Genomic DNA, 24672 nt, shown 5'->3' on the forward strand with positions numbered 1-24672 from the left:
TGTGCGTGCTGACCAGAAATGCCTTGGTTTTTCTGATATGAGCCGAGTGATTAAAGACGCCAAATATGGTGGTATTGCAGTCTGTGCTATAAACTATGTCAATAACCCCAGCCATTAATGAACAATTACAATAATTACGACAGAAACCCTGCTTTCAAATGTAATTCAATGCAATTTTATGAAAATGTTTTGAAATGATAGCTTTACTTTATACAATGTTAAAGATACAAAAAAAAAGATGTGCATTAACCGCAATTAAATGGCTCTAGGTAAGCACTCCCTAATATACTCTTGCCTGTGATGCCATCTTGTAGACTTGTCAATAAGATTTCCAAGTCACGATTCTACACAAGCCAATCTATATATCGGGTTAAATAAGACATTTGTTTCTGATGCAAGCAAGATGGAAACACTAAAGTATAAGAGAAAGGCACAACCATCAGTCCTTTTACTAGTAAGGCAGCAAACCGCTATTTACACAAAGTACATCACTGTAAGATCAACTTATAATAGCAAAAACACGACATCCTCCCAAAAAGGTTTCTTTAAAAAATCTAATCTGTTTGAACAAATGCTATTTTTATATCAATTGGAAGATTGCGAACAGCAATGGTGAAGAACACTGAAAACGATTTCATGGTGTCAACTCAACAGAGCAAAACTGGATTCCCATCTTCAGCCAAAAATGACCACAGATTCATGCAAGAGTCGCATGTTTACTCAATATTTTTTTTCCCAGATCTCCATTAGTGTCATCCATCAACGTCTCAAGTTACAAACAATGCAAAACAGTCCCTCTTGCCCAAGTGCATGAGCGGTTGGTTCTCAACTTTTTGACATAATCTTGCGCTTTATTTCAGCAATTTTACTCTCTGGTCATTGAGTGGAAATCCACTCCATACAAACTGTTCCAGTTTTGCTAACTTGTGTCCTTTGCAATCAATACATGAATAACTGCCAGTCAGTATGGCGGCGAGTTGACTTTATTTAACAAAAAAATCACATCTAGTCTGCACATTAATGGTGCACAGCCCAGACATTTGTGACAGTTAAAGAAAAATGACCACACTACCATACATCTAGAAGACTGCTTTTTTTAGTGACAGTCCACATACTATTACAAAACTATGAAGTGGCTTAATTAAATCTACAAACTTAAAATTTGATAAATCGTCATTTTACTCCCATGTTTATTTTATTTTATTTCGACACTCTTTTCTATCCTTTTTGACACTTTGGCGCAAAACATCCAAATATCTTCATTGCAATTCGACAGGAGCAACTCTATTCAAAACATGCAAATGAGGAATAGGTAAAGTTGTTATAGCTCAATTTCAGTAACTGATACAATATTGTGGTACCTGCCCTTTGTAACCATGGCAACTCATTGCTAACATTGTTTAAGTCATTGTGAATAAATATGAATAATGACTCCCTGTATTACAGCCTTGAAAAGCCAGATAAATCAACAGTATCAATGGTGAGTTTACAAAGCCAAGGTTGCATACTTAATATCACGCAATCAATTTAAAATGTTATAACATTACTATTTGAGAGAAACTGCTCTGGTTAATTTCAAGACATAAAACAGAAAAGGCAATTGTCAAAATGGCACCAGCTAAAAAAAGTACATACAATTGGCCTACAAAAATGCCAGTTGACAAATAACTTTAATGTTTCTTTTTTATTAACATTCTGGAAATCATTTTGCAAATCAAGCCTGAATTGTTTTCGTGTGGGTATGTATTCTACACACAAACTGCATTCATCATTAGACACAGCATGCACAGTACAGTTTTTACAATCATGATTTAAGAGACAACTACAACTTGTAATTCTAAGCTGTGTATGCGAGTGTTCAGCAGAGTCTGACCTAATCAACCTAACAGAAGAGAACATTTAAAAGCCTGGTCAGAGCATCTCAATTAAGTGTCATTAATGATACAAGAGACGAGATTCATTGTACTGTGAAAACATTAAATCTTGTGTGCACGGAAGACCACATTGAACTTGTAGTCTTACTAACTAAACTTAAGCAGAAATAAACTTATCAGGGAGTTTAATTCCTGATGAAACCAAATGCTTTCACAGTATTTCCACAAATATGTAGATAGCAGAATAAAAAATGAACCAGGCATTTAATTGTAGACTGTTGTGTTAGCTGTTGTAGGCTTTTGTTTTCTCAACAACAACAACCCTGTTTTAAAACTTTGAAGTCCTTTATATGGGTAAGTAAAGCCAGGGGTGTGATCAATTTCTGGTTACTGCTCTGTAAACTATTTTTACATCTACAAGAGAACACATTTCTTCTTCTTTGGCTGTTCTGGTGGTTCCAATGCAGCTAAAATAGCTTCATCAAATACATTCTTCAATCCTTTCTGAAAATTCAAAATATAAAATTAAGAATTATCAACTGTTAAAATAATATTAATCAGTAATTAAATTGGTATGATATAATAGGATTTTTAATTTCAAAATAAAAATTTGGGTAATCAAACTTATCATGAACCCTAATTGTATGTATTCTGACCAATTTCAATTCAAAATGGCCTCCATCATATCTCTGGATGCTAGAAAATCAGCAGGATATGATCACATCAATCCCAAACAATTTCACAACCACTACGTCATTAAGAATATTCTCTTATTACTGTACAAATCTGGAAAAATCACCTGTAGAACATCCTTACAACATGCATGTATTTTGCTTTTACAAAAACTAATTTCCTGTTCTTGCGTTTCTATGCCCACGGGACCTCTTTCAGAAACTTAGACCAGAGTTCTCCCAAGCCTCTGAAGCATCACTGTACCGTGACACTTGGACACTCGCCTGTGATGCTTGCCAATTGCACGTAACGCCAACGATGTGACAAAGCAAGTCTCACAAATCACAAACGCAGATCTATACTTATTTGCTGCACTGCGGTTGTTGGCAGTTTTTACTACTCAATCGCCACTAATTGTCAATTTTTTTTTTAAAAAACAAGTGAAATTAAGTTGTATTGGAAAGAAAATGTAAATAACTAAGCGAATTTTTTTTTTTATATTACTGCAGACTGCTGAAAAAAAATGAACCCTGACCCCTGAAAATCCCTCATTCATAGAGTGCCTTAGTACCGGGACACTGCCCCCTAAGTCGACATATTCCACATTGTGACCAATGCATGCCAGATACAAAAGGGATTCCGATTGAGGCAACAAAGATGGCGACGCAGCATGCATGTTTTTCCGAATGTTTGAAAACATCTCGTTGGCGATTTTGATGTACTGTTCAAGATAAGCAATGAATCACTTTAATTAACAAAAAAATTGTAACTTTGTGTATTTTTAAACCAAAATGTCAGGGAATGATGATAGCAACAGCTGTGGTGAACACTCGTTCAACGCAATGCCCTCAGCTGACAATGTTACAATGAACGTAGCGTTACAAGGTATGGATAGACCCTGACTTTAGTTTTGAAATGCCGTTGTAGAAAAAACAATTATTCATTAATTAATTTCACATTTTGATAACCCGCCATCTGGCAGACTTTACAAATTTAACCAAAAAATGTTTTCCCGATGTCATATGAACTGACAGTGACATGGGCACTAAAACTGACTGTACTTATTGTACATTAGGCATTAGGCAAATTAGCCATGTTGCTTGACATGAAGTCTGGGGATAACACTGTTATTTGATGAACTACGTAAATATCAGACTTGCCTCTTTATTTTCAACTTTAACAGAGATTTGTATGCCCTACATATATATAACAAGTCTATCTTTAACTATATTGCCTTACAACTATCAAACTCACAAAGTAACTTACAAATATTACTATTTTCCAGAAATAAACTTGTATGTAACAGCTACTTATTAAAACTCATTAAAATATCATCAAATTCTCCTAAATATGATTTTAATATAGCTTAAAACAGTGTTTTTAATAATCGATAGTATGGTTTATTTATTATTATAATTTAAATTTTTAACTGATTTTTTTTTATCTCTCTTGTAATTTACAATGTAACTCGTAACCCATACCATATTGATTGTGCTATAATTGAATAGCATGACAGACCAGATTTTTTATTTTTATCTATGACCAACCTCAATTAATTCATTTATTTATAAATTCATTTATTTGTACTCCTAGCATTATTTCTGAGACATGTAAAATATTGTTTCTGACAGAATAAACTTCATTCATTCAAGGCTTTTTTCATTTTTGGCATCTAAGGCAGACTCAAAGATGATCAGTCAACTAACCTGTGTAAGAGCTGAACATTCTACATATTTTACTGCTTTGAGTTCCTTGGCCGATTTCTCTGCCTGTTCCACTGTGGTTGGTTTCTGTTTGTTCTTTTGTAGTTTCTCTACAGTGTTTGCATCATCACGTAAATCAACTTGAGTACCCACAAGTAGGAATGGAGTCTTCGGACAGTGATGTGTTATTTCAGGAACCCACTGTAATTCAAATAAATGGTAAATACAATAAAAGTCTCTGTAAAAATTCAATTACCGGTATTTTTGGTTTACGAAAAATCAAAACAAAACAGCCCTGTCATCAGACACATTTGTAAAAGTAATACTGTACAACCATCCTATCTCATTCTATCCCCAAGGCACTGAATTAAAATTATAAACCAATTCCACGGCCAGCATACAACACCAACTGTTAGACAGGCACATTTCATAAGCTAAATGCCCAATATTTTATACCAGGTTATCATTTACTCCATGGTATAGCCTCAAAATCACAACCCAGAAAGATAACCATTAAAACATTATACCTCTATATATGGCTTCTAATAGAGGACAATTATTGTAAAACAAGTCATTGAAAATGACACAGTCCCTGTTAAATTTTTGAAAGTTCTCTGTGTTCGTAATATTAAAGCGGAGGGGTTGCAGGGTTTCCTCTAAGATTAGGAGTAGGTGGTTGAAGTGAACAGAGTAACAGGTTATGAGGGAGCATGGAGGTAAAAAGAGAAGGAGTCACAGCCAAAATAATCCTTCTAAACTTCTTTTGTTTTAGACAAGTTTAATCCTATAATTCCCTTTGTCTTATCATCCTTTCACCCCAGGATCGTCGCCGACGTGTTATTTACTCTCAAGCGTTGCTGCGCACAGTACACATTCCAAGGTCTTGTTTTATGGTGTCGCAGTAAATGTCAAAGGACATAAAGCATGCGCAGATCTTTTATACGTAGAGGAAACGTGTTTGTGAGAACGGGAAAGTTGGAATTGTACCAGTGACTGAATTGTGAGGTTCGAAATGACGCTTTTTGAAGTTTATATTCCTTGTATGTCCTACTTCCTACGGCAGTGCGTCAACAAGAAATTCGCTGCATTTTTTGGTTTTCGAGTAATCGTTTCGTTCACAGCATATGGAAAACAATTTTTCGTCTGTAATATGCTCTTTGATTTCGTTTACGTCTTCTGAATTGAAGGACATAGCAGTTTCAGCATCGCAGTCAAACTCGTGCGCGTTATCGATCGTCGCCATATTTGTTTATAAAAATTTGACAGAATTGTCACGAAAATCACCGAGTGCCGCCGAAGGCGTCAGTAGTATGCTAATTCACGGTAACCCTCACTGCGCTAAGAGGAAACTGTTCTCCTTGATCCGTTCGGCAAATAAACTCCCTGATCTATGTACAAACAGCGGCGACCATCCTGGTACCTTTGATCTAAGCTTGGCTGTGACTCCTTCTCTTTTTACCTCCATGGAGGGAGCGAGGCGAGAGGGGTATGAGACATTTGCGTTTTGCTTTGCATGTTTGTGACCAATCTGTGATACCTTTATAGATTTTTTACAATTAAAAACCAGACTGATAGACCAAAAATCCCACATCATATAATCCAAGAAAAACTGATAGAGTAATAGTATATAATTTTGCACATTTTTTTTAATAGTAACAACGTTATTTAAATGTTCAATGTAATTATTGTTGTCCAGTTATTTGAATAAAAGTATCTCTTACAATTGAATGTCTCAATTAACTGTCTTGCCTACAAATCACAGATACCTTCATCTTCATCATCACTATCATCATCCACTTCATAATCATCATCTTTCAGTTTTAAAGCATGTGATGCAGCTTCAACTTCCCCAGACAGGTTCACCTGCACACCTGCATCCTGAACATTCACAGCAGGAATTTCATAATTTTTTTCAAGGTTGGTGATTTGGCAAACATCAGATTTTGAAACAAATTGTCATGGACATGCATCCTAACAAGTATAAAGTACATGTATGTGCCAAGTTTGAATGAAAACTGACAGAGCATGTCCAAGATACTGCATAAAAAACAAAACAAGATGCCTGCCAGTCGACCATCTTTGATCCAATTGCGAAATAAATCGTCATGGACATGTATATCCTAACATGTATAATCTATGTACCAAGTTTGAATGACAACTGACAAAGCATGTTCAAAATACAACATTTTCAAAAAACAAGATGGCTGCCAGTCGATCATCTTTGATCCAATTGCAAAATAAATTGTCATGGACATGTATCCTAACATGTATAATCTATGTACCAAGTTTGAATGACAACTGACAAAGCATGTCCAAAATACAACATTTTCAAAAAACAAGATGGCTGTCAGTCAGCCATTTTGAATCGAATCACTAAACCACTGCATGTGCATATGTCCCACATAAGGTACTAGGCACATGCAAAGAATGAACTGACTCGGTCCACAGGATTCTGAATGATGACTTTGGACAGAGTGACGGATGGATGGACGAACGGACGGACGGACAGACAGACTCAGGAACTCGCGAACAGTCGGGACATGTATCCTAATATGTATGATCTATGTACCAAGTTTGAATGACAACTGACAAAGGATGTCCAAAATACAACATTTTCAAAAAACAAGATGGCTGCCAGTCGATCATCTTTGATCCAATTGCAAAATAAATCGTCATGGACATGTATCCTAACATGTATAATCTATGTACCAAGTTTGAATGACAACTGACAAAGCATGTCCAAAATACAACATTTTCAAAAAACAAGATGGCTGCCAGTCGATCATCTTTGATCCAATTGCAAAATAAATTGTCATGGACATGTATCCTAACATGTATAATCTATGTACCAAGTTTGAATGACAACTGACAAAGCATGTCCAAAATACAACATTTTCAAAAAACAAGATGGCTGCCAGTCGGCCATTTTGAGTTGAATCGCTAAACCACTGCTTGTGCATATGTCCCACATTAAGTACTAGGCACATGCAAAGAATGAACGGAATCGGTCCAAGGAGTTCTGAGATGTGACCCCGGACGGAAGCACGGACAGACGGACGGGGACTAAAAAGTATATTCACTGGATTTTATTTGTACTGAATCATTCCTTCAGCAAAAATAAAGTATTTTACAGTAAAAAAAGTTTAATTTTGTATATATTGAGCTACCATACTGTACAGGAATTAGCTACTATATTGCTTACTTTTTCTTTAACATTTTCAAATGATGATGGTGAGACAACTGAGAAACACACGAGGAAGACATCTGTTTGTGGATAACTTAATGGTCTCAATCTATCGTAGTCTTCTTGTCCTGAATGAATAAACATATGAAGACATTGTTACACAAGAGTCTCATACTTAGAGTGGTCAAGAGAACAAGACAGTGTTCTCCCCAAAGCGTTTTAGCGTAGCGGGGCCGCTACTCCATTATTTATGCCGCTACTCTGAGAGATTGCCCGCTACTCTGTGGCATTTCCTGTTACTCTTTCTTTTAGCTTGTTAATACACGTGCGAATCTGTTAGTCAGCGTCATCAGCGTCCGGTACTGTGAGCCAAATCAGGTGTGAATGGAAACATGTCAGTGATTACGCAAAGACAATGGACTAATACAGCTTCGTACTTCGACAATAAACACTTTCGCCCTATTTAATTGGGGTTATAGCGAGTATTTTCTCAGTAGCATATTTGGCTGGAAGAAGCAACGATGTCAAACAGCAGAAATATTACGTTGTGGTTCCGCGTAGAACGCCCTGCTGGGCCCCTGGTTGCGAGCGATAAACCCACCAGCAACGCGGTCACCGGTACCCCTGTCGGCAGTGGTACTAAACGTGTCCAAGATGATGTTACAACGAAAAGTGCAAAAAAATAAACTCTAGATTTGATGCACAATGGACAACAAAATATACGTGGCTGAGAGAAAAATCCGATGGCAAAGGTAAAAAAAGTATTTATTTGTAGCGTTTTACCTGTATTTATTTGTAGCGAGTTTTGACCTAGTTTAGTAAATTTTTGTATGGCTTCATTTTTTGCCGATCGTCGAAACATTTTTTTGGAAACGACCTTCTTTCTGGAAGTTCAAAAATTGTTGGCTACGATTTATCAAAGTAACTAATACTAGTATTGTGTTTTGAAATAGTTGGGTAAAGTTTATCGTGGCAATTTTTAAGTTTAGCGACTTTTCAAAATGGCGGCAATTTGTTTATTTTCGTGTTGATCGTGGCGATATTTTTTAAATACAAGTATTGATTCGCTCCTATTTCTTATCTTTTAGGAATGCTGTGACACATATGTGAAAAATTCAACTTAAAAACATCCAGAAATAGTTCTTTGGTATGGAATTCTATGCCATGTATAACTATTACGAAATATGCTATCGATAAACACGCACACTCGGAGATGCACAAGAAGGCCATGTCATTTAATAGAAGTGGGAAGCAAAGAAAAATCACGGCGTTCTCAAAAGCTGCAGATCACTGGGCTTCCATGAAAGTCCGAAGAATCAACATTACATAGAAATCACACAGCAGCAGATTCATTTAATCTTCTACATAAATTTGTTAAAAAATAAAGACACATTTTCATCCATGCAAGCCTGTCATTATTGTTTTCTTTATCTTCAGACAAATGCTAATGATATGTAAATTATATGCAAATTAGCCGCCACTCTGATACATTTTTCTGGGGAGAACACTGCAAGAATGGTAACCACCATGCCACGAGTAGTTGCGGTTTCTTCATACAAGTGACCAACCAAGACAAACATATTACATATGGAAAACAAACTCCATCCAATCATTGGAACTTACCTGCAGTATCAAAGAGACCTAACGTGTATGGTTCACCACCAATCATTACAGTCACAGCATAATTATCAAACACCTATAAAATGAATTGTTAAGTGGAGTCAACTCTACAGGAGAGGCAAGAGATAAAACATTGAATATCTGTATTCAGTTTGTGTACATTATAAAAGTAATGTTTACAAAAATGTCATTTGAGTGCACCTTAGTAGAAATAGACATTAAAGCTGGCGATCCATTTATACATACATGATCAGTGTTCATAAAATATCACTTAAAGAGGGAAGACTTAACAAAACATTCCTTGTTTGCAAGGAAGTGATCTGTCAAAAATTTTTCACTGACAGAAACATATGAATGGATGTTCAATCCATAGATACACCCTACACAAGAATGAATGATTAGCTCAAAACATGATTGTTTATTATACGATTTCAACTCAACTTGCATAGTCAGTTAGTCAGATGTACACCTACAACATTTTTTGGAAGCGAACTGCCACTGAATGTACTTTTCCACTTTAAAGTTATTTTGGTGTCATCGCACATGCGTAGTTTAGTCGACATGTGTTTCAAGATACCCCGCAACTTTAACAGACTGTACTTGATATAGACAAAACAATAATGAACCAGTAAGCCCAATTTTACTGACCAAGGCATATATATTTATAACATCTTAAGAAGCTGCCATCAAAATTCCTTTGCATTTTTAAACATTGTTTAATTCACCCCAGAACAGTTTGACACAAAGTTATCACCAGCTTGACTCCTATACGATTTTCCTTCCACCCACTTAGTTTTAATATTCATATGACAAGAACGGATAAACCAATCACATTTGACCACAGACGTCACTCCTGGCATACAAATGAATAAACTAATAAACTAATTTGGAACATGGCGAGAAAAGTTCATCGATGTTGATGCTTTCGTTGGGTTCCAAACTTGTACAAAACATTTCATATTGCATTTTCCCAAATGTTGATATTTGTATTAGAATTTATGAAACTAGTATTTGTCAAAGGTATGCTTTTGTCAATGATTTAGTAGCATGTTGCAAAACAAAAATATGATTCTAACGAAACATTGTGGCATTTTTGGCATTGGGTAAAAGTTCAACTATGTTGTCACATCTATGTCTTGTTTGAAAGAGAAAAAATAACTGATATTACAGTGTTCTCCCCAGGCCAAAACAGCGTTGCGGGCCCCGACGCGATCGGATTTGCCCGCGACGCTATGTGTTTCCTCCGCGATGCTATTATTTATCCCGTGATCTGATTTCTTCAGTCTCTCGCAGACTGTAAATTTCCTGGCTAACTAGTTAAATCTACAAATGCATTGTATTAACGCCGATTTCCCGGGATAATCCCCTGTTGTTTCTCATTGGTTGGATATCGTTTTAAAAAAACAAAGCAGTTCTATAAAGACAAAGCCGTAAGCCCCGGTGTCAAACGCTCTTTGCCAAACGTATATTCATATGCAAATGATATAGTCACACTTGGGTTCAAAAGCCACATGTTTCCGGTGTGTACGAAACATATTTTCATTATTATTTTTAGAAATTAGTAGTACTATTATTCTAAGTTTTGATTTTTGTCAGTATTTTTGATATTGTATTTGTTTTTTGAGATCAAAATGTGAAAAAATATATATTTATGATGTAAACAATTTTGACCTCGTGATTGTGAATCCAAGATGGCGTCACCCACGTAAGATCCAGCGAGCGTGAACTTCCCACTCTGATCGCATATCGTGCTCAGATTCGAATGAATTAAGTGAAGCATAATTGAAAATAATATATTTATCAAGAAATCGGGAATTCTAATCAAAAAACGTGTGGAAATTGGAGTGACACTTGTGTTATTTCTTGGAAGAAAAGCCTCAATTTTACGTGGTATAACAATGGCGACAATTCGTAATTCAGACCTCAGTTGTCTCGAATTGTTCACAATTGTGTTGAACAGACAACATCGATGATTAAAAAAAATACATAAAGATGGATAATTTCAGCCAGAAAAACTATTATTGCTCGAACATAGTAGCGCAAGTATCATGACTCGTACTTAACCAAAAAACAATAGAAACGGAAGACAAGCAATGAGAATAATCAACCCCATGTTTAATTTACCGAGACTGAACAGGGTTTTATAAAGTTGCTGATTGCTGGGCCAAGCAAAGGAACAGAAAACTCAGTATTTCTGCAGGACATTTGCAATACTAAACATGCAGTGCAATAATTGTATACAGATTGTACATAAAATAAATAGAAAAAAAGGAAAAAAACTGGTTTTGTTTTATTTCTCCATATGACAAACAATATGTTAATTTATGCTAATTATTATGCAAATTAGCCCCGACTTTATGAAAAATTTCTGGGGAGAACACTGTATTATAAGTAATGCACAGCATCTTGAAATCTTGAAGGCTCTACATGTGTCACATGACCATGTTTACTAAAAAAGGATGGTAGTTCAATCTACATCCATCCAGCAATCTCACCAACATCTACTTTTTGGACGTGAACAGTAAAAATGTATAAGAGTTGACCTGAAGTATTGTGTAGGTGATAACAATAACATTAGGATAAATGGTCTAGGGAACACAAAATTATACTTACAGTTGGAACATATTCAGAAGGAAATTTATTTGTAGTATATGATATTAGCAGACATGTTTTACCCACAGCACCATCTCCTACCACCACACACTTTATCGTCTGCATAGTACAATAAGGAACTTATCTCTAGTCCACAAAACACAAGTCAAATAAAATGAAACCAGTTTAGTATATTGACCTGAAAAAAAACATAGTTAATATTGAAATTATAAACACTACTAGAATTCAACGTGGATGTGAAACCTTTAAATTACTCAACAGGTTCACAGTATAATAACTACTGCACTTCAGTCACTGGAATCTTGTAACATTGAAGTGTAAACTAGACTAAATATGGGTGGGGTGTATATACCAAAATAACTACATTCTGATTCTTTTTACGATTACCTTATTCATTAAATGTCATGAGTCATGTCACAGTCCCTCTATAGAGGGACTGTGGTCATGTATATAAATAAAACAACCACACTATATAAACACAGGTTCAGTCAGGTTATTTTAAAATGTGTTACACAATAGCTACAGTGATTGTTAAGTTTCAATTTTTGTATACATTAGTAGTATATTAACTGTTTTGGTCACAACAGTCAAAACATTCCATCAGCTGAACAGGTAACAATGGGAGTGTGGGAAGTCATCAAAATTGTGGCAGGCACTATAAAATCTGCATGGGTTGTTTTTTAAACGTGAAGTACGTCTACATACACACTTTTAAATAGTACCAGTATTAGAGAAATCTAGACATACGTCGTCCAACGCCCCGAACAGGAAGTACATTTTATTATCCGGAGCGCCATCTTATATATTCAAAACAAAACTATCCTGAATAATCTAACTGCGGGTTCTGTAATAGACACATAATTTTTAATCGCTAATCTGATATATCTACTACAAATATAGTGATACGAAGTTGGGTTATCCCGAAATCTTCTATAAAATGCGGTGCAAGTAATTGCTTCCCGCCGGCAACAAATTTGTCGATAAATCTCAGTCAAGACTCCTTCAATGTTTGTCCTGGCGTCCATTTTTGAAATTGAAACTAACACACAAATATTCAGATATGTACAGTATCAGTTTAGTATTTGTTGAAATATCAATTAGGCTAAATATGGAATACTACTTTAAAATTATCTAAAACGTTAAGCGGAAGTACGGTAGAGCCAAATTCATGAACTAAATAAAACAGTGGGACGCTTCCGCCTAGCGTCACAAGACAGATTCTTCCAAAATTAACCTCCCGTGACTTAATGGCGGCATCAAAAGTAGCGCGATTGGAAAACATCGAATTTCTTTACCTTAGCAGCTCAAGATCCTGCACAGCGGTTGACAGATAAAAGTACGGGAAACTGTTGATTAGTGTTTTCTTTTCTATAATCTCATCCAAGGCAGTCCGCCATGACACTCGACCGTTTCAATAATTGGGCGTTGGCATTTGGACGGGTTCCACAGCCTCATAATCATGGACATGAGCGATTACTCTATAGGTCACACGCGGGTCACGCTATATATAAAACCTCCACCATTATTGTCGCTTGCACGAAAACGTGCATCTCAATATTCACAGAAAAATATATTTAATATAAACATTAGCAGTAATATCGTCTACAACGAATTGAATACTATAAGTGACATATAATCACTCCATGTTACAATCGACTGTTACGTGTTAGTGCAAAAATCGTTAAACAATTTAATTTTTTTCTGAAAACTGTGCATTACTTTTTAATCATTAAAAGATGAGATGCATTTTATGATTAAAATAACTTTCTTGTTAGAGGTCCCACACCAATTCTATTAAGGTGTGAATATTTTTCTTCACACTCGGCCCGAGAACACGCAGGTTTTTAATAACGTCTGAAAATAGTATATGGCAATTCAGCAGGCACTGAGAAGACTATTATACAAATAAGCAAATATCTCTATTTATTTATGGGAACAGAAATAGTTGTTTTGAAATTTTGAAATTCCCGTTATGTTGTGTTTTTGGATAAAACAGTATAAATGAACGTAAAATATACACAAGGATGTGACACATCAAAACGACGGCCAGTACAGGAAAAACTTCGATAATCACAGCTAAAATAGAAATTCTGCTTACTTACCGCTAATTCATCAATTGAACGTACGTCAAAAATTAACTTAAATCCCGAAAATGTTGAAAATTCACTTGGCCGTCATCAGCCACGGACCTGTTTGTAAGTTAATATGTGTGATTTGTTAGTTAATATGTGTGGTTTGTAAGTTAAGATGTGTGATTTGTTAGTTAATATGTGTGGTTTGTAAGTTGATATGTGTGGTTTGTAAGTTAATAGGTGTGGTTTGTAAGTTAATATGTGTGGTTTGTAAGTTAAGATATGTGGTTTGTAAGTTAAGGTGTGTGAATTTGTAAGTTAATATGTGTGGTTTGTAAGTTAATATGTGTGGTTTGTAAGTTAAGGTGTGTGGTTTGTAAGTTAAGGTGTGTGAATGTGTAAGTTAAGATGTGTGGTTTGTAAGTTAATTTGTGTGGTTTGTAAGTTAAGATGTGTGGTTTGTAAGTTAAGATGTGTGAATTTGTAAGTTAATATGTGTGGTTTGTAAGTTAAGATGTGTGGTTTGCAAGTTAAGATGTGTGGTTTGTAAGTTAATATGTGTGGTTTGTAAGTTAAGATGTGTGAATTTGTAAGTTAAGATGTGTGGTTTGTAAGTTAAGATGTGTGGTTTGCAAGTTAAGATGTGTGGTTTGTAAGTTAATATGTGTGGTTTGTAAGTTAAGATGTGTGAATTTGTAAGTTAATATGTGTGGTTTGTAAGTTAAGATGTGTGGTTTGTAAGTTAAGATACTGGACAGAAAGTACAGGAGGGGTAGGTTGGTGTTTTGGGGGTCACTGATTTTTGTTGAGGGGAGGGTTACAGTAATCTGTGCAGGCATGAAGGGAAATTTGTTGTGCAAGCCTCATGACATAGCCGAGATTTTAAGCACAGTCTGGTTGATTGTGTTGCCTCAACAAACACCTATTCTTATTATTCATTCAGCAGTTGTATTTACATTGAATGACATGTTAAAAACTTAAGTTATATTCAGAGCTATGATTAGGACCCACTGTCTGATGATTCTAAGAATGAATCATCTAACAGTGGAAATGACAGTTTCCAGCCGACATTATACACCAGATCTGGAAGAGAAAAAAACAAGTTAATGGAACAGGAAGTTTTTTGGCGACTAGCAATTTTTGTACGAGTACTGCTGGATTAAAACACACATATTTATTGTAGTGTAATATTTTGATATAATATATGTTTACAATACTATTAGCTACTGTTTGTTTACATGTATTTCAACAGATTGTAATTAATATGCAAATGTAACGTTTACATTACAATACTTAATACCCTGATTATTCAAATATGATCTTTAAAGTGTAACTATCTTAAGCCATGGATATCCAGTGTAAGAAGAAGTATTAGTTAATAATAATATTGATTTAGCAGTGGAGTGGCTAGCACCTTTCTACTATAAGGTACAACCAGGTTCTCCTTTCTCATTTCACTGCAACGTTTGACTACAAGGCAAGGGGAAACTTTTGTTGGTATGGTGGCCGTGCTGGCATGCAACCACAAGCCTACCTATTTAACAAGACATTGTGAATGACTTAGTCCCCGTTGGAATTTGGAGGAATATTATACATACCAAAATAAAGTTGCGGACCAAAGGTATAGTTAGTAATTTAGAGTGAATAAATGGTTGGTCTAATATCAACAGAAATTAGATGTATTAAATTACTCTTCCAAAATCGAAATATATGGTCAGAAAACAAATAGGACAAGCTATTCATACATTTTATGTAAACAAACTGAATTTCTTTTGTCTGGACTAATATACAGAGATATAGTAATATGGTCAAAAAACAAGATTACAGGCAGTGTGGTTTGATCTTTGATCCGATTGTGAAACTAACCGTTATGAACATGTATCATAACATGTATAATTTCAAGAGTACATTTTGAAAAAAACAAGATGGCTGCCAGTTGGTCATTTTGAATTCAAACACAAAACAAATCACCAAGGACATGTAGCCCAACATAAACAATGTTTGTATAAAATTTTAACAAAAACTGAGAAAGCATGCATAAAATACCACATTTTCAAAAAACAAAATGGCTGCCAGTCAGACATTGTCATAGACATGTATCCTAACATGTATTTTGTATGTACCATATTTGAACAAAAACTGACAAAACATGCATATCATATGTTCAAAAACCAAAATGGCTGCCAGTCAGACATATTGGACTGAATCAGTAAACCACTGCATGTGCATATGTTCTGAATTATGACTCTGGACGGATGGAGACCGAATTATAAGTCCTCCTTTCGAACTTTTGAACTGATTGCCCAAACTTATATCTTGGTATCGTGTGCATTTTTATAAGTTTATTGTTTAAGTTAGTTTTGAATTATATATCTTATTTCATTCAACATCACACTGATTCAAGAGTGATTAGATGAATAAGATTCCTTTTCTCATTAATATATTTATACTGTGTGGTGGGCAAGTTTTCCAACAAGCTTTGGATAAAAGAATTCTCGATACGTTTGCAGTAAAATTTATGTTATAAAAAAAAGTGTATATCTAGAGTATGTAATAAAAATATAGAATGGCGTTATTGAACATGTGTATCTCGTATTTTAAAGAATGCACACGGCACAACACTCATAAAGGTGACAGTAAATTTGTGTATGTATCACCCTAATGTGGTACATACACAGTATCATACATTGTTCTCTTCTCAATGAGAGCTGGGCTAACTGATTGAAGTAGAAAAGATCTAAATTGTGTAGTAGAACATCAATTAGTATGTATATATAGTTTTAATTTATGTACTATCCTTATATTTAGAAGGGGGAGGGTGACAATTGTTTATGCACCATTCAAGGGGGAGGTCTGCAAATTTCATGCAAATGTTTGTGAAAGGTCATATATTTTTATGTACGCGACTTTCAAAAAACACCACCCCTGTACTTTTTGTCCAGTACCTTAGATGTGTGAATTTGTAAGTTGAGATATAACATTTGTAAATTAAGACATGATTTGACTTAAGCAATGAAGCAGGAGTTAGCTTGGTCGCCTCGCACCAGGAAGGTTCTGGTTTGATTCCCGGAGCCGAACTTTTTTCACACGCGCATTGGCAAAGGGAAAGCCCACCACAAAGACGGACGTCTGTGCGTGGGTTTATTCTCAGACAAGTCTTAGATTTATTCCACACATTACACAATACTCGGGGAGGCATTGGCATGAGAAAGCGCCGTCCGATCTGGATGGAACGTTTTGAAGCCAGTCGTCCGTAGGTGTAGCCCATCGTCGAAGTGTCATGAATTTGTTTGCGTGTATCTGTTGATGAACTTATTTAGCTGATTACTTGTGAATGGCAGTGTTATATCTGTCATCATTTAGGCTCATGCGAGGTTCTGGGCGGAACTTGACTCAGTGATTTGGAACTAATTACGATATAACCGTCGCTATTCTGACTACTATTTCTGACAGTTGGTATTCGCAGTTAGTAATATAGTGAACGATTAATCAAAAGATATGACGTGTCCAGTACTTAGTGTGATTGGTTGAATCTCAGACTAGTAATACTAGTCTGAGGTTGAATGTATGAAGGCCACGCCTTACAGTCTTTTAACTGCTTTGTAATTGGTTAAGGTTTTCAAAATGAGTAAAAGAGTTTTAGTTTGTCTTGGCGAGAACACCACGAGAGACGCAGTCTAGTCTTGGGTCAGCCTTGCAATAGCTTCTCTGCGATTTACGCTCCGTATATCTTAAGCGAAGCTTGGAACCCCCCCCCCCCAAATACATTTTACTGGATCCGCCACTGAGAACGTGTGATATCAAGGTCGCAGAACCAAATCAACCAATACGACATTTTTGTTTTACAATGCCTAAAAACAAAAGAGCATCGATTGAACTCAAAGATGTAATGTCGATAATTTACATATGTTTAATAGATTTTGTGATTTGTAAATGGAACTTTTTAATTTGAAGGTCTTTCATTTGTTATCGTCGTTCAATTTAGTTTCTTTCGTGTTTGAATTTTATCATGTTTGGTCGCATCCTCGTATAGGTGTCTTGTGGCGAGAGTGGCTGTAAAGTCACACACATATATTATTCAAAAAAAGAATACATGTATCAACAAAAACCTGATATACTGTCTGATCAATTGGATTACAACAGCATGTACAACATCCAACGCACAGTTAACACTTAACACCTAACTATCCCAATATTGACCGACCAGTTTCTATACTCCCTTGGTATCGACAATTCTCTTATTTCTGTCTTGTTATTTTTCAACTTATAGTACGGCACTTACCAAATCATAAGTTAAAATATCGCGAAGCCGCTTTCGCACAATGATTTCTGATGTTTTTTAAAACAAAATGTCCAAATATTCGGAAGATTTTGTAGCCGAAATTCTATATAACTGGTGTTGGTGTCACTGAAGTGCAGTAGTAAACGACGTTGCTACTACTAGTATTAATAACCGACAAGATCTGAGCAATTTGGTGCAACAACTTACTTTCAAAAGGTTGAAGATAAAATGGCGGGAAAGACAACTGGAGATAGCGGAACATCTTAACGAAATCCAATTATTTTGGCAGATAACAAATACAACGTTGAATATATCTACTACATGCATTTATTATACTTAAAAAAAAAATAGTTTCCAATGACAAGTGCCCGCAGATAGGCGTATCAGGTAAACAGACGCAGACGTCCCGCGTAGCGTACGTCACTGCGGAACCCGGATATTAGTACGAGTTGTTGTCATGGAGACTGTTGCGATGCTCGAGACTCAGTTGTCTGCCTACAGGCATTCTGAACAGATGTTCCAAGCACAACTGACAAACTCACTTGTGTTTAGTCGTTCGGTATTTACAATCGTGCCGTAGGACCGCTCTCTAAAATATCACAATGAGGTTACAGGTTTTTTCACTGGCTCTTGTGTTGAGCATTTCTGTTTGTAAGTATATGTAGTTCATACAGCCGAAATGTGTTAGTTAGCTTTTTTTGGCGGGCGCTCATATTGATGTCGTCCGGTCTACAAAACTGTGTACCTTGTCGCTTTTAACACTGTTCCTGAATCGTTTGAGTCAGCACATTGAACTGAAATTGTAAGGTATCAATGCATAGTGCATGAATAACATGGCTATGGAAAAAATACTAAAACCATGACTGTTTTTCCACAAACTTAGCAAGATGTCAGTCTGAAGATCTTGTTCATTCTGTACGGCGCCGTGCCGCGCGATTGTCGTAAATATGTTGCGACATTTTGTTTCAAGACGTTTGTATTTATTCCAGTCACATAAAATGCTCAAGAAAACTATTATAAATGTATAATTTAGGGAAGATGTAAAGATATGCGACCGAGTATTCCGTATATCAACATTATTCCATATAACACTTTCAAATATTTAGTATTGTGCCGCACAATTTTTTTTTTACGTACTGTACTCCAACTTGCCGAACACTGCACATTTTCTTGCAAAACTAAATATTCACAGGCTGTTATTTTCACTGGGATATGTGATGTGTTGTATTGCGAATAACAAAATAATATATTTGTAGATCGCGTGCCTCCACTGGTTTTGCGTTGGGGCTTTTTACTCTGATTTGGATATGTCACTTTGGCTCCAAAACTAGGAGTAAATTACTATGTTTAGTTGTTCAGTGCCATGAATAATTAACTTTTCATGTTCACTACTGAATTAATAATGTGTATGTTTTATTGTTGTGTAGCTTTGCAAGGATCAATAGCATCGACAGCGACTGCAGGACCAATCATTTCAAATAATACAACTCCAGTCCCACTTGAAACCACCGGAGGCACTGATGGACCAATGCCAACATCGGGACCAGCTTGGTGTTTTACCTGCGATGAAGAAACCGATAATGATGAATGCAACTATGTAAGTATGAAGTACAAAATTTAAATAATTATAGGCTCCACGCTCCTGCATGCAAAAAAAAACGCTGTGTGAGGGTGTTGAAACTTGGTTTAATCAAAGTTATGTGGTAACAATTGGACATCTAGTTCTAATACTGAAAAACATAATATGTGAAAAAAAAAGTTGGATGCATGATATAAACCAGAAATAAAGTGATACACAAGCTTCAACAAGTAAATTGGATTGCATGGTTCCTAAATTCATGTGTAGCTAATATGAATCTTAAATGAAAATTAAAAAAATAACATGCCATTATTTTAAAAAAATGCAGTTATATACTGTCATCAACTTAAGGTGCAAGTTAGTCACTTGTACAGTCAGATAGTTGTTAGCTACATTCGCATTCTTCATTGATTGCTATGAATAAAATAACTTTAATAAACTAAAATTAACTTTTTTAATTTAATAACTTTAACGTTTTTATTTAATAGTCCAGAAAATGACATGATAAGTAATCATTTTTTCAGGCAGCAGATGGAACAAACAATATGGAGTACTGTGAATCGCAGGGTGATATCTGTGTAACCACAATGAAATTTAATGAAAGGGGTAATGGATATCGTATTGAACACAAAGGATGCTTAAATCATGTAAGTATGAATGTAGGAACCGATGAAAATCATCAGTAAAGCTCACTTTATTGCCATTGTAATCACAGTGTATATCACTGTGTCATATTGAGTATTACTTTATAGGTAAAGGAATTATTTATAATTATGATGTTTCAGATGCACAGTGACAGGGATTTGATCTAGAGTAAATAAAAATCAATAAATCTCTATTCTATTGCGCCCACAAACCCATTCCCTTGATTTTTAGAAATATTTATAAATTTCACAATTTAAACTGAAACAAGAGATTTCTATTGGCAAATGGAATAACGTTGAAACATTTTCAAATGACATCTTTGTGCACAACACTGGTTGATAAGCTGGTTGTATTTATAAAAATGGGAATGGGTTTGTATTTGTGATAGTAAGCACAGAATTAAATGTTTTATGTATGATCTCTTTTTCTGAATCAGTCGAATAGCCCTTTACTGTTGCTGCAATAAACAAACCATTCAAATTTGACCTTGGTATAATAGATTTAACCTGAATTTGCCAGTCAAAGTTGGTGCAGCTAAGGCAAACATTTAAAACAGAATAGTACGAGATTTCTAGTATTCAGTATCCATCAATCAGATAGCAGGATTCCCAACTTCTATTCTTTATAAATTCTCTAAATGCAAGGTCGAGTTTCATTTAGAACATGGCTGGGCCATTTCTACCAATCAGGTAACTGGATTCACGATCTCTATTTTTTGTAGAGATTAGAATGTGAATGTGTCATTTGGAACAGACATTGGAATGCATGGAACTGCCTAAGCTCTATTCTATACTCAATTTGTAGCAAAAGCCATGTTGAGTATATGTCAAGCAACACTGACACAGTTTTAGTGACGAGCGATAGTGAACTGAACATATTATTGACAAAAATTGCAAACGATACATTCAACTTTGATATTGCAGCCATATTAGGAGTTGGTTCAAAGATGACAAGGATTTTTTACATGCTTCTGAAGTCACTCATACCATGTAAAAAAAAAAAACCTTTTATGTTCTCACCTTCACTTTCCATTGTTGCCTGATTTAAACACAGAATGACTTTGATCAAATATCTTGCTGAAGTTATCCCAGCATTTCGTGTTTTATATTTTACCTCTTGGCCATTTGTGTTAAACCTCAAATTTGAGTAACTACGAAATATTGAAGAAAACTATGACAAAAGTGTGAAATAACTAAAGAAAATCTCCCAACAATGCCAAAAACACAGACTACATGCTGCTATGCGGTATATACTGATATAGAGCGCGATTTCAAATCAGTAACATGCTACCATTGACTACAGCGGTATTTTCATAAAGAACAAAAAAGTTCTTTTATTAATCAATGCTTGATACTTTTCTGGGAAATTATTCGAAAATTCACTGCTTATTTATTTCAAGACAAATTTTAACCAAAGGAAACACATGCCATGTTTTATTTGCTATTTTCTTTGCATTCCTTTTTAATTCTGAATTAATATGGAGTAGAACAAGTGTTCTATGGTTATAAATTTTGATCATGTGTTAGTGCACAGGAATGTAAAAACAAATTCATCACGTTTTGTAACCAATTTTTTATTATTGCTGGGGCACCTACCGTAATTAATCAGTCTGAATTTTGATGAAGTGACCAAACATAATCAAATAAACTAACAATTGTCTTTCACTTTACAGGGAGAGTGTTACGATATGCTTTGGGAAGAAATGTTTGATCCTGAATTAATGAGCTGTCATGGTGGCGAAATCGTAACTCCTGGACTCACGTGCAACTATTGCTGCTCAATATTCCAGATGCCTGCATGTAATGAGGATTTCATTTGGTATTTACAAGTCCCAGAAGTGAATGAATGGAACGATGCCCTTGACTTGCCTGGTGCTGCAACCACGCCAACTGCACACAGTGTTGCAGTAATGCTAATGACAGTTTTAGCATCAGCCTTGTACTTTTAATAAATTCAAATTCCCAACTGGCTAACTTGTGAATAAATGCTTTTTTAATTGTGAATACATTTAACAATGCTCAATGTTTTACTATATAATCAAGTAATAGCCTAGTTTTATGGGATTTTTAACTAAAGAATTTTCCATGATTTCTGACTTTCTCAATTATGAAAGTTTGAATGATGCAATTGCTGATATTTTCTGATGAATTTTAAAAGATGAGCTTGACTGGAGAATAGAAAAGGATGTATTTATTAATGATACTTGAATAAAGTTGATGTTTTTTAATGTTCATCCAAATTGTCTGTTGGAGCGAGTTACTGTTTTGAGCAAGCAGAACTGCTGCAGGTTCAATCCTAGACTGGCTAAAGTCGGGGAGATTATATTTGTCCTGTCCTGTAGATTAAAGAAATATTTCCACAAAATACCACACTCACCGGGGTGATTTCGCGGCGAGTGGGGAACATATTTTTTCAATTAAAAATTACGTTTGAAAAAATCGCTCTGAATGTTTCTACATGTATAAATTTCGGTGATCCAGTTTGTCCTGTTCGACACACGTGGGATCTCACAGGGAAGGGAAAATGGTCTATTGTTACCAAATAATAGTACAGCGATACATCTATCACTGCCATATTGACATGGTAACACAAAAACAGCATTGGTATCTAAGTTGCTGACTGATTTACAACACTCTTCTCGAGATTGTTACATGATTAGAACTGGTTAGACCATGGAGGTAAAAAAAAAACTTCTTATAATTACCTCCATGGTTAGACCAAATCATTTTTCACGAGGGAGTGTCATTCGAAAATGTGCACAATTACTAGCATTATGAGAATGTCTTTTTGTTTTGATAACTTTGCCGTTGTCATACAGCAATTTATACAACCATTAGCCAGTGTATGAAAAATATTATTTCCCTTGTGTACAGAAACCTTTTGGTTGGTTCAGAGCTCCAGACAAATCAACTGCTTCCTAGGTGTATCAAGGTATATATGGCTTAACATAATAAAATTAATCACTGGGGTGATAATCTGTCATGCATAATAAAGCCATATTTATTTTGACACTTGAGCACAAACGTCAACTTCTGTCACCATCACAAATTAAAGTTGCATTTTTAGATCGTAGATCGACTATATGGGTTTGTGTAAGTCATATATGCACTTAGGGCAGATGGCGAGAAATAGGCCTGTAACGATTGCTGACTGGTGTGATTTTTGTTATTTTTTTTACAAATTTTACAAAAGACAACCAAAAAATACTTAAAAAATAGGCGAAAGGTTGCACCTACATTTTGGCAGGAAAATTTATGGCATTCAAAGGGTCAAATAGTCAACCCACCTACCACTTCATCTTTCAAGCTATGGACAAATTTGTAATTGGTCCTAGGGAGTCTGGTACTGACTACCTATCGTTTGGCTACCAATGTTCAGCTATTATCATAGCAATAGGGGAAAAAAAAGAAAGAAACAAAAGTACACCGAATTGCAGAGATCTGTCACGTACGTAAGTGATATTTTCGACACTTTTAAAGAGGAAATAACAGATCTGAAAATGGAAAACAACAGGTTGCAATTGAGATTAGATGAAACAAAAGAGGAGTTAAACATATTACAACAATACACACGTATGAACAATCTTGAAATCTCGGGTATAACGGAAGAGGATGGCGAAGATACGGATGATTTAGTGGTGAAAGTTGCGTCAGCGGTCGGTGTTCACATCACACATAACGATATTGACATATCACATCGGCTACCACATAACAGAAGCACATCTCTCAGACAACAACAACCAGCACCGATCATAGTTAAATTTACGAGACGCAGTGTTCGCAATAAATTGTATATGTCCAAGAAACATCTTAAAGGTAAAACCAGTCATGATATCGGCACTAGTGGAAATACCAAATTATTCATTAATGAAAACCTGACACAACAAAACAAGCAAATGTTTTACCAAGCAAATCAGGCACGGAAGGCAAAGAACTGGAGATTTATTTGGACAAATGGAGGGAAGATTTTCGCAAGAAAAAGTCCAGAAGACCAAGTCATACGTATACTGAGAAATGCAGACTTAGAGAAGATTGTCTAATAACATTGCCACTCTTATCGTAAATGACTGACACACTCGACGTACAACCAATCAAATATAACTGTAAAACATACTCAGTAGATGAATTTAATTCAGGTAATTTCAATAATAAGCATTTTTTATCTACTATTCATTTCAACATCAGATCACTTGCAAAACATTTTGACGATTTTGTCTCTCTCCTTAATAATATAAATCAACATTTCTCTGTTATTGCCCTTAGCGAAACTTGGTTACGTAAGAATTCTGATTGTTCCCTTTATACACTTCCCTCTTACCAATTAATTACGTCAAGCCGTGAGCATTCTAAAGGTGGTGGGGCGGCATTGTACGTCCACCACTCATTATCATTCTCACACCTTCATTGTTATGAAATAGCCCATTGTGAA

At 35.4% G+C, this 24672-nt stretch overlaps 3 protein-coding genes across 4 annotated transcripts in view; 2 read left to right on the top strand and 1 right to left on the bottom strand.

Moving 5' to 3' along the window:
• LOC144360127 (63 kDa sperm flagellar membrane protein-like) overlaps positions 1 to 22483 on the top strand; it is a 98395-nt gene extending 75912 nt beyond the window's left edge. Inside the window, exons 3-5 of one of the 2 annotated variants that reach the window (XM_085490744.1) lie at positions 19448 to 19617; positions 20124 to 20246; positions 21917 to 22483. In XM_085490744.1, coding sequence (XP_085346870.1) covers positions 19549 to 19617; positions 20124 to 20246; positions 21917 to 22192 — 468 coding nt within the window. In that variant the 5' untranslated portion in view covers positions 19448 to 19548 and the 3' untranslated portion in view covers positions 22193 to 22483. Of the gene's footprint in view, positions 1 to 18908; positions 19618 to 20123; positions 20247 to 21916 lie in introns of those variants that run through there. The other variant, XM_002739140.4, reaches the window with a different exon arrangement.
• Positions 186 to 13066, bottom strand: Cdc42 (cell division cycle 42). Its single transcript, NM_001168041.1, has 6 exons — positions 12962 to 13066; positions 11667 to 11844; positions 9057 to 9129; positions 7452 to 7561; positions 4253 to 4450; positions 186 to 2378 (listed from the first exon to the last, which is right to left on the bottom strand). Exons 2-6 carry the CDS (start codon positions 11769 to 11771, stop codon positions 2289 to 2291), a joined length of 576 nt encoding a protein of 191 aa, NP_001161513.1. The 5' UTR covers positions 11772 to 11844; positions 12962 to 13066; the 3' UTR covers positions 186 to 2288.
• Positions 22484 to 23743: 1260 nt separating the features above from the next.
• Positions 23744 to 24283, top strand: LOC146734332 (uncharacterized). Its single transcript, XM_085508577.1, has one exon. The coding sequence runs from the start codon at positions 23744 to 23746 to the stop codon at positions 24281 to 24283; it is 540 nt and encodes a 179-aa protein (XP_085364703.1).
• The last annotated feature ends 389 nt before the right edge of the window (positions 24284 to 24672 follow it).

The sequence above is a fragment of the Saccoglossus kowalevskii genome, chromosome 15 (assembly GCF_978046115.1).
Source record: "Saccoglossus kowalevskii chromosome 15, keSacKowa6.1, whole genome shotgun sequence".
In the NCBI taxonomy this organism is placed as follows: Eukaryota; Metazoa; Hemichordata; class Enteropneusta; family Harrimaniidae; genus Saccoglossus; species Saccoglossus kowalevskii.